The sequence below is a fragment of the Laccaria bicolor genome, genomic scaffold, assembly GCF_000143565.1.
Source record: "Laccaria bicolor S238N-H82 LACBIscaffold_5 genomic scaffold, whole genome shotgun sequence".
Lineage (NCBI taxonomy): Eukaryota > Fungi > Basidiomycota > Agaricomycetes > Agaricales > Hydnangiaceae > Laccaria > Laccaria bicolor.
This window is the reverse complement of record NW_001889876.1, coordinates 1529127-1540314: the sequence shown is the minus strand read 5'-3', so window position 1 is coordinate 1540314 and position 11188 is coordinate 1529127. Positions and strand designations below refer to the sequence as shown.

At 45.7% G+C, this 11188-nt stretch overlaps 2 protein-coding genes across 2 annotated transcripts; both read left to right on the top strand.

Moving 5' to 3' along the window:
• Nucleotides 1-4748: 4748 nt before the first annotated feature.
• Nucleotides 4749-5218, top strand: LACBIDRAFT_324319 (uncharacterized protein; the record flags this gene model as incomplete). Its single annotated transcript, XM_001877854.1, has 2 exons — nucleotides 4749-4841; nucleotides 4889-5218. The coding sequence occupies 2 exons, from the start codon at nucleotides 4749-4751 to the stop codon at nucleotides 5216-5218; spliced, it is 423 nt and encodes a 140-aa protein (XP_001877889.1).
• Nucleotides 5219-7109: 1891 nt separating this feature from the next.
• On the top strand, nucleotides 7110-7530 carry LACBIDRAFT_314034 (uncharacterized protein; the record flags this gene model as incomplete). The annotated part of the gene is made up of 3 exons (XM_001877853.1): nucleotides 7110-7185; nucleotides 7258-7329; nucleotides 7385-7530. 3 exons carry the CDS (start codon nucleotides 7110-7112, stop codon nucleotides 7528-7530), a joined length of 294 nt encoding a protein of 97 aa, XP_001877888.1.
• Nucleotides 7531-11188: the final 3658 nt, after the last annotated feature.

Here is an 11188-nt window from a genome sequence, read left to right as displayed (position 1 = left end):
AAACCATTGTAGTCTGAAAAAGCAGACGCTACTAACTTTTGTAGTCTCAAAAAGCGGACACTATTAACTTTTGTAATGAAAAAAGCGGACACTACAATCCATTGTAGTCCGAAAATGCAGACACTACTAACTTTTGTAAAAAGCGGACACTATTAACTTTTGTAATGAAAAAAGCGGACACTACAAACCATTGTAGTCTGAAAAAGCAGACACTACTAACTTTTGTAGTCTCAAAAAGCGGACACTATTAACTTTTGTAATGAAAAAAGCGGACACTACAATCCATTGTAGTCCGAAAATGCAGACACTACTAACTTTTGTAAAAAGCGGACACTATTAACTTTTGTAATGAAAAAAGCGGACACTACAAACCATTGTAGTCTGAAAAAGCAGACACTACTAACTTTTGTAGTCTCAAAAAGCGGACACTATTAACTTTTGTAATGAGAAAAGCAGACACTACTAATTTTTGTAGTCTTTGTCTGACCTTTGTGGTCTATGTCCAACTTTTGTAGTCTATTAGTAAACTTTGTAGGCTGTAACTTACTTTTGTAGTATATCAGCAATCTTTTGTAGTCTGTCAGTGTCAATTACCCTTTTAGGGCATGTACCTTCCTTTTTGGGAGAAATTTCCCATGATACAATAGTTGTAGCCCCTTCTCTTAGCTTTCTAAATCTGTTGAAATCATGTTGTTTAGTGTTCTTTTCATGTAGAAAAATGCAAAAAACAAAAAAAAACGCGGCGCTTTTGAAAACCTTTTACCTCATATCTCCACAATGGAAGCACTTTAGGACATAATTCCAACTGATTCAGGAAGCTATGGTAAAGAGCTACAACTTTTGTTTTTTTACCATTTTTGGAAATTGGTCATGTGACCACCCTCCCAATGACCCATTGGATGGACCATAATATGACCTAGGGAATGAGATATTTATTGAAATTGCACAACATTAATTATGAAAAGTCCAATGAAAGCATCCAATATTCCTAATGAAATATTCAATGAAAGCCCACAGCATTAATTATGAAAGAGGCAATGAATACACCTGACCTAAGGAATGAGATATTTATTGAAATTGCACAACATTAATTATGAAAAGTACAATGAAAGCATCCAATATTCCTAATGAAATATTCAATGAAAGTGCACAGCATTAATTATGAAAGAGGCAATGAATTCACCTAACATAGTCAATGAAATATTTATTGAAATCACACAGGATTGATTATGAAAAAAGCAATGAAAGCGCCCAAAATTCCTAATGAAATATTCAATGAAAGCGCACAGCATTAATTTTGAAAAAGGCAATGAATACACCTAACCCAGTGAATGAAATACCTATTGAAAGCACACAGGTTTAATTATGAAAAGTACAATGAAAGAACTGAACAGCTTCAATGAAAAATTCATAGAAAGTGCATGATAATAATTATGAAAGCTTTTATGAAAGCTCCTAAGAAATGTTATGAAAGGGTCCTGTGGTCTTTGCCTACATTTTATGAAAAGAACATAGCCTTTATGAGAAAGAATGACACAGGGCACACCTATGAAAGGCCTTTCATAAAACTTGTGGACTTATACACACAGCTCTACAGGCAAGTGCCTTAGTTTTATGATAAAGATGGTAGCCACTTGTGACGTATGCTGGGCAAAACAGGCAGGGCCCATAGACCTGAATGCGGCGTTAGCCCATCATCTTGAGGTCAACAACCCTCCCCAGGAAGGCCACCTTTTCGCATACCGCCACAAGAACAGCCACCGGCCACTCACGAAGTCCAAGTTCCTAGCGGAACTGGCGAAGGCCGCACGTGCAGCTGGCCTGGAGCCCCTGCAAGGGCATGGCATCAGAATTGGCTCTATGCTCGAATATTTGCTCAGAGGCGTGCCTTTCGATGTCATGAAGGTGAAGGGTCGTTGGTCCAGTGACGCCTTCACCCTGTATCTACGAAAACACGCACAAATTCTCGCCCCATACATACAAGCAGCGCCAGCCGTACACGACACGTTCGTCCGTTTGACCATGCCAGCAGTGCGCTAACAAGGTAAGCATCCGAGCTTCTCCTAATGGGTTGGGTCCGAGACTCACTTGCCGCGTCGAAGACTCCAGATGCCATGGGTGTCGCAGATCGCCTCGGACCCTCTGGGAGACTCTTTGCCAGATCGGAAAGCGCTTCGCGCTTTCGCCCACTTGCTTGCCTTATCTACATATTTATTCATTCGCTATTATCGCTCATTACAAATACTACCTCTAATCAATCGATTTTAAGTGTCATTCCTGCATCTCCATTTAGGCTCAATCTCTGTGCAAACACACAGTGATACTCAAAGAGTACATCTGGTATCTTCATTGAAATAGAAAACTTTTCGATTTCTAGAGCTACCAAAACCTACTAACACCAGCATGCTATCTACTTATAGGTAGCCGGGCCACTACAGCCCGCACAGGCATTGATGACAGCCCATCCAACATTTGAGACAGACAACATGAACGTGCAACGATCTGTATTGGTGATGCCTGAGTTGGTGGTGGAATGAAGAACTGTTGAACACGTGCCATCACCAAGGGGAGGGGGACGAGTGTATGGGCGACGTACCACACAGCTCTTCTAACGCACAGTTTGCCATTGATATACAGGCAGTGGTTGAATTAATGTGGGAATGTTTCGGATCGACGAGACTTGGGTTGGCGATGGAATGGTGAACAGTCAGACACAGCATCGGTCAAATTTTAACAGGTGGTACTCATTCTCTTATACTACAATGGATGAGTAGGAGATGAGGTGCTGAAAGCAGCCAGTTGACCAACTGTGTGAAAGCTATTGATGGTTACACCAAAACAGGCTGAGAGGATGCCGAGACTACTGTCTATGTAAGAGAATGGAGTGTCATCAGATGAACAAGTCAAAACCACATACCACACGTCTTGTGTATGTCTCTAATTTCATCCCTCTTCTGTTGGGCCTAATCATGCTTCTCAAAACAACAGAGCAAACAGAGTTACAAGAAAGATCAGGCCTTTGTAAACAAGCTTAGGCACCGATACCATATAGCATGCACCCTGAATGTTTCAGTGCGCACACGACATCACTCATCGTCAGTAAGTCAAACAAAGAGCTTCTTGAAAACCTTTGTTGGTGAGTTAAGCGAGAACACAGCTAGACCTGTGGCGACCCGAGGAGTGTGCAGCGGCGGTATATGACATGACACAATGTGATGCGAACCTTCTTGCTGTCGAGGAGACAGAATGGACAGCAAGAGATGAGACCATGGTGTTGGTAGGAGAAGAAGGAGGTTTTCGAATTGGCACTTTCACTTTGGCGATAACGCGATAGGAAATTGTGAATTGATTGTGACAGTACAAAATATTTGATGGACAATATCAATATTAAATTGTGAGTAGTTATAATTAGCTTTGGCATATCAGTCGGCATTGTACAAATATCGGTCTTAGCCGTGATATTGAAGCTGGCTGATCCCTGTTGCCATACAAAATCGTCAAATTTGACAATTTTCCTCCGGACAGAATTTCCCGATATTTTGCAAAAATCCTCCAGATATGGCATCAGGCATAGGATTTTCCCAAATTATATCCGGACATTACATCAGGCATAGTATATGAGTGTAGGCAAGGCTCCTGGTGCCCAAAGACCTTAAATTCCAATGTAAGACTGTAATATCTAATCTTCCTTGTCAGCTGTTCCCATTTCAACGTTGTTACCGCCCTTTTTCTTCCTCCCGCTCAATCCCAGTGAAAATTGACCCTGTGCAGATCGGGTTTCTCCAGATCAAATCGATATATTTGCCAATTTCTGGCCATCTCCCCTGTTCAGATCGGGCTCCACCGATCCATTTGGCCATTTTTTAGGGTCGATTTTCACTGGGGCTTGAACCGCCAACTTTACCTCGGCATCAGGAAAATGACACATTGCCTTATTTAGCTTACTTGCACTTGTTTGACTTACACGCGTCTTATGTCTGGAATGGGCCTTGTCAAGGGTCTTCATGTCTGATGGGCAAGACAGTTTCAGACGTAAGACGATTTCAGACAATATAAGATGGGTTCAGACAATTTTTTGGCATTAAAAACAGCCAGACATTTTTAGCTCTTACACATGGCTACAAAGGCATTCAAAGTTAAAGTACGCTAAGCAACAAGACGTTTATGAGCAACGACGTCACTATCCTGCCTTTCGCCTGTTGTCCAGAACAGTGGTGCGCGACGCACGCACAGGCGTTGATTTCGCGCCGATGCATTGTATACAACGCCGCAGACGAGAGAGGTCGGTTAGGCTATGTGGAGGCGTCTCGAGAGGGGTGGGCAACACTGAATGAGGTTGGTGGGAGGTGAGGCTGTGAACGGAGGGGAAGGCAGGCAGCGGCGGTTGGAACGTTGAAAGCTCGAATTTTATACAAGTCATTTAGACTCCGCTTGTTGAACTTGCAGCAAACACAAACCAAACAACATGTTCTGATTCAACAACCAGCTTCACGTGTCACGTTCAACTACCCAACAACTTTGCAACAACACTGGGGGCATTGGCCTATTTATTCACGGAAGATATTGAGAATAAATCAGAGATAAAATAATAAATTTTTCAGGGACAACATGAGCGAGGATATGAAGAAGAAATTTTAAATTTCTTCTTCAATAACATGAGCATCTGACCACAGCTTCAATTATGAATATAATAAAAATATCTTCCAGTTTGATCGATGGAGGATATGAAGAAGATATTGTGACATGTCATGCCTTTCACGTGCCTTGCGACCACGTTTTATCTCTTCTGCCGTTCATCGGGAGTCTGTTCCTCACTCGGAGCTCTCAAGTTCTTGGTTCATGTAAGTTTAAATTTGTGACTATCCCTTGCAAATGTCTGAGCCAACAGCCCCCTAGAGCCCCTCAACGTCGTCACCACATTGAAAGTCCTCTCATTGATCGCATTCAACAAGATCATCCTGCTCATCCTGCAAGAAACCCCTTCCTTGCGACGATTATGGTCCACCCTGCTACCCATCTTGAGACCTTCGATCCGATAAACTCCCGCCGCCAGCTCGAGAGTACAGGAGACCACCCTCACCTCGAGACCATAGGGAGTATTCAGGCCGTCAGCAATTTTGAATCACAGTATTCCTTTTTCAGCAAAATCCCAGCCTTTTTTACTGAGGTCAAGGCCCAACAGCGAGCTGACCATTCGGCTCTGAGAAAACCGGCGTAGCTGCCCACTAGAACCTCCTTTGAGTGTACATCACTTAAGGAGTGGTGTGAAGCACCATGATGGGCCGTGAAATTTTCTTTGCTCTCGCACCCTTCGAGCCGTGACTATTGTCGTCAATGTCCCCTAACTCTGCCCCACAAGAGGACCTACAAAGCTCCAGATCAAAGGTCAGTAAAAGACTGCAACACCAGCCAAAGAAGACACTGACTTGCATGTTCTTATAGCAAAATCACGGCCCTGCAGCGAGCCAGCCCCTGGACTCTTCAATCACTGACCTCGTCGAGTGCCAATGTGAAACGGTGCAGAGTACCGCAACATCAGAAAGCAAAGTGAGATTCTTTTTTTTTCGTGATGATATCAACATGGTACTTAATAAAAGTGATCAAAGATCAGCCACATCCTTGGAGCTGTCATACGTACTGTGTTGCAATCTACCAAGGTATGTCAGTCTCGTTTACAATTGACTAATAATGTGTTCAGATCTTTTGCTAAACCCTCTTCAACGTCTGCTGTAGGCGTCTACACGATATATTGACGTCCGCCAAACGCCCTCTTGACGTCTGGAACGTTGTCCTCTCCTGTTCCATGCTTTCTCATCCTGTCCACGTTGGCCGGACCCCAAAGGACCTCAAGACGACGACTTGACGTCCGCTAAACGCCGCAAGTCAACATCTCTCATAGGTGTTGTGTCCGCACAGAACCGTCTCGATGTTTGTCCTTGTCATCGATGATTTGCCGTTGCCCACCGCGCAACAGGCCCATGGCTCCACCCCTCGACATCTCTCATATGTGTCGGCACGATATATCGACGTCCACCAAACACCATGCTGTTGTCGGTAGTGTTGACATGACATCTGGATGTCTGCACAACACCGTCTCGTGTATGCTTTCCCATTGCCCACATCGCAACAGGCCCAGGGCTCGACTTGTCGACATCTCCCTTATACGTTGATGTTCCCCAAACACCATTCCGTTGTCGGAAATCACACACGGAGACTCATGGACTGTCCTGCCAGTGGACATCGTGGACGTGGCATCCGTTTACCACAGATTGTCCAAATAATGATCTTGTATTGAAAGGTAAGTTTTCGTTGACTTGACGTGCTGAGGTCATTACTTACATTCACAGCCCAGGCCTGGACTCATTGACATCTCCCATATGCGTCGACATGACGTATCGACGTCCGCCAAACACCATGCCGTCGTCGAAAATCACGCACTGGGGTACGTCAACTAGACAAAGGTATTTTATTTTTACTTTTCCTTGCAGTCATACGTCGAGTTACATTGTTTAGTTCAATCATTCGTCCGAGGCCTTGACTTGTCAACACGACATATCGACGTCCGCTGAACACCATGCCGTTGTGGAAAATCAGGACCATCTAACTGATTCCAACAGGCCCAAGCCATGACGTCTCGACATGTTGACGTTACGTAAACACCATCTCATTGTTGAAAGTCACGCAAAGGCACTCTCGGGCCATCCTGGACATTGTGCATGTAGAGTTTTTGGTTGACGTTGTATTGGGATCTTATCGAACTTCTGCAAAATTGCCGCACGTTGGAGCCTTCGGATATAAGTGAGTTTTATGTGTATTTAAATGCTGAATGATTGATTACTGGTTTTGAAGGTCGTTTACACACATTATCGCCTCGTGAACATTTCTCCGCCTTTGCGAGGTCACCAAGTTTGCCCTAACTGCCTTCAACGCCAATCTGTCATCAAGTTACAGCCCATTTGTTGATCGAACTTGCCTCTGAAATAGTTGTAGAACTCTCCGGAGACGCGTACATTTTCGATGTCACCGTTTGTCATAGGACCAGCGCGCGTCCTGACACAATTATACAATGCCTGCCCATGCCTGCCCATCCCCTCGCAAGCGTCCCCCTAATGGTCTTCGCCGCTGTTGCGGTCGACGACCATCACCAGTCTGTGATGCTCATTATCGTTGCTACGTCTCTTTTCGGTGAGTCTGGCCTCGTGTTCCTCATCATAGCTGCTGATTGACATCGTACGACCCCAACCGTCTCCTTCTCAGGTCTCTCCAAGCGAATCCCATTTTTGCGGATACCGCATGTTGTCTTCTTCATTGGGAAGCACTTTGGAACAGGTCCGTGCCGACTTCGGTCTTTGAGACAAGCTCAAGAAATTGGGCTGTGTTTCAGGCGTAATATTGGCGACTGCCTTTATTCACCTTCTCGATGACGCTTTTCGATCTCTCCAATCTCCCCAAGTAAAATCACGCTATCACAACAAAATATACTGGGCTTATCATGTGTGCCTCCCTCCTCCCAGCCAACTCTGTCTCTAATCCAATGTTAGACTATGTTCATTGCTAGCAATCTTTCTTGTAGAATGTGTGTGTTTTTCTTCTACTTTTTGTAGATCCCTCACTGACGTCGGCCCAGACTTTTCTATGACATACATAGACCACCTACACGCAGAGCCTTTGGAGCCTCCAACACGGGAGAACAGCCGCCCAAGCAGCCCAGAGCCGGGCCCATCTGTACTCCGATGTTCAAGTATCAGACCCTCTACGGAAACAACTCCATTACAACACCCTTGGCTGTAGCCATATACTATATTGACTGAACCCACCCACCTAAGTCCATTGCTGGGAGGGTGCATCCTTGCATTGGCCCTAAGCATAGGTTTTTGCAGTAGATATATATATTTCGTTGTATAATAGATCTTGCTTCTTTATGTCTAAATATATGTCAACAATGCACAGTTTTAAATCTGAGGTGATATTTCTGCTCTACAGCTTTGTTTTTTCTAGAAAGAACCTCGGAAAATTCACCAAATATATCTTTAATAATGTTCTGACGCTTCCGAATAGTTTCCCTCCGTCGATTGCAACCATGATAGCTGGATTCGACAAACCTGTTTCGGATGACGTTGGCCTTTTGACGCCTTTGGTACACAATAGTAAACATTGATGTAGGGTGAATTTGATACCATGCGGCCACCTCCGTGTCTGCCAGGCTCTCCTCAAAATGGTATAGATGGCAAGCTCAATTCATTCCCTTTCCTTCCTGTACTAAAACTTTGGACTTTCGCACTGTCCTGGTGAGTAAGACAACATAACTTTCCTGTGCAGATTTGAACGATGCCTTCAGTACACAAATGTAAACAATGGTTGAAGTGGCTACCCATCACCCAGGGCAATCCACCCTTCCCATATAAGAGCAGGAAAAGTAGAATACATGTTACCTTGACTCATGTGTAATGTTTTTATACAAACAAATCGAAGGACAGTGTCAGCTACATGATAATCTAATCATCGTCCTCGAAGAATGCCTCGACGGCCGGATCCAGGACCGTCGCGCTTCCCTCACCACTGTCCTCATCACGCGTAAAGGGTACCAGAGGCTGGTCCCAGAGGCGAGTGAATCGCGCGTGAATATCACGCTGGATACCAGCCTGTCGCGCTGCATACGCCTTCACCCCTTCGCATGCTGCTGCGTCTAGACCTGACCATCCTTCTTGACGGTCGTCCCACCACGACGCCTTCCACTCAAGAGTTCTCCGAACCCTCCTCATCTCTTCTTTCAATAGCATCACCTCCTCCGACCACCGTAAGCTCCTTGCTCGTGCCTTGGCCCACTCGACACGTAGAGCTGAGGAAACTTAGCGCCATGATGTACTCAACCAAAAAAGACGTACCCTCATTCAAACCGTCGTTCAAACCGTCGTCTTCTCCATGCCCTTTTACTCTCCAGATCCATGAAACCACGCGCCTACCCTCCCCGAGTCCCCTTTCAAGGGCAACTCGCCGTTTTTTCGACAAAAGGCGGCCGTCTGGTCCAATCTCATCGTTCGGAATCTCTATGCTAATTTCAGTGCCGTCAGGTGTCGTTAGGTCTCCATCATTCAGCTCCTTCAACTCCCTTTCCCAATCGCCTGGACCGATCAGCTCAAGCAGTGCCTGATGTGTCGCACGGTATTTGACAGTGAGTGCCTTGCACTTGTCCTCAATATGGCTAATCGTGTCTGTGGCTCGCGTATTTGGGTTTTGACCTCGAATGTTTCTGTTGCGAAAGCCAATGAACGACAGCCGACCTCGTTGAAGAGTCCAAATCTTCTCTAGTGCATCCAGGCATTGTGCTTGCCGTAGCCTTGTTTCGATGTTGACCAAACCTGCCTGGCAGTTGTGAATGCGATGATTGACCGGAAGGGCAGAGGGAAGCCACAGCTGCTGGTGCTCGACCTCAGGTTGAACACGTTTCGTCTCAGGAAGGTGCTGCTGAGCTTCCTCCGCTTGAGCAAGCATGACGGCGGCTGCAGGGGTGTAAACATCTTGCAAGTTACGGAACTGTTTTAGCTGACGCATCAGCACCAGCCGCCGTTGTTGTAGTTCATTGTCTCGATGTACCGTCAGTGCCTCGGGTCCCCTCGCATCCCATGCGATGCACCGTCTGAATGACCAAAAATAGTAAGTTGTGGTTTTAACGTGTGACTGAGAACGGCCTCACTGATTTTCCTCAATCAACAAACCCATTGAGATGAATGCGGTTGGTCCAGTTGAATGGACGTGTGGGACACCGGCCGCAAGCTCTTTCTTCTCCTCTTCCAAAAGCTGATTCTTGATGTCATTTTGGGATGCATCTAGAGCAGGGCACGTAAATATATTTATATGACTAGTCTGTATCAGATATGAAAACTTACGAGTGATGAGCGAAACGTAAGGGTTCGGCTTGCTCGGATCTTCCTCCCAATCAAGAACCATCGCCGTCCACTGCTCAATATTGACCCTCCCACCCTCACGGAGAGAGTCCGTAAACTCGTTGAATATTTGAACTTGCCGCTTCTGTTCTTTAACGGCCAGCAGCAGTCGGGAATGTAACGTGGTCCCTGATGGTGAAAGAAGGTTAATAAACAGCCTCATAATGAACGGGCAAAACTTACCGAGTGAGACGTACTTCCTCCAATTATGGTGACCGAAATGGTCATCAAGCGTGTCATGCCGAGATCCTGGGCCCATCTCCTTGGTACTATTGGCCACTCGGTTCATCTCGGCCCAACTCCGCTCAATCCCCTCGCCATCAGTTCGCCCCACGCCTGGCTTGAAGTTCAGCGAATGCGGTGCTTGACATGGTAGTTTATGCATGGGGCAGTGGCACTTAGGTATGCCCCAATCGGTGGAAACGCCATTGGGTAATTTTAGGTGGTCGGGGAGAGCTTCCATGCGGTTAAAAAAATTGACTTTGAACTGGCAGGTGATGTCGTATGATATAAAAATGCCGAGGACCAGTACGGGAGCGAGCGCCGACAGCAGGATGTAATCCATGTTGCAATATCTGATCGCGTTCTATTAGCTTCGTATTGTTACAATCAAAGTGGACAAACCTTTCTCCCTTCTGGAGATCGCCTACTCCACCACTTCTTACAATTTCGTGACGGGCGCACAAAGCCATGCCGACCCCTGTTGAGTGCAGCCCCGCTGAAAATTTGGTTTCAGCATGGGCCAAGGTTCTGAATCCGCTGCAAGAGCTAATCTGAAAAAAGGATTTCATTAGAAACCATATGTGGGAGAATTGAAATGAGCTTACATCCTTTTGTGTCGCGTACTTCAAAACGTGCTTGCGGTATGGCTCGTCGTCGGTGAAATAAGCCATTCCGGTATGTAAGCCAGGGTCCTTCTTGATCGACGACCGCATCAGGTTCTTCAATCGAAAGTTCGCATCCAAGGCTAGGATTAAAGTATAAAGAAACCTGTAAGATTGTCAGATAAGTAGGACCAAGATGGCGGGAAGTCGTACCTCATTTCTTTGGGAACTTGTTCCCATTCATTTTGCAGATTGATGCCGGGAATCGGACAAGCAGGACAAGGGACGGTCAAATCCGAGCGACTGGTACTAATGAGACCGTTCTTGATGTTTCCCCGACCGTTGCGCTTCATCAGTTTCAGATGGCGGAACTCACGTATCATACGCATAAATGATTTGTAACGTGTCTGGAAGAAAACA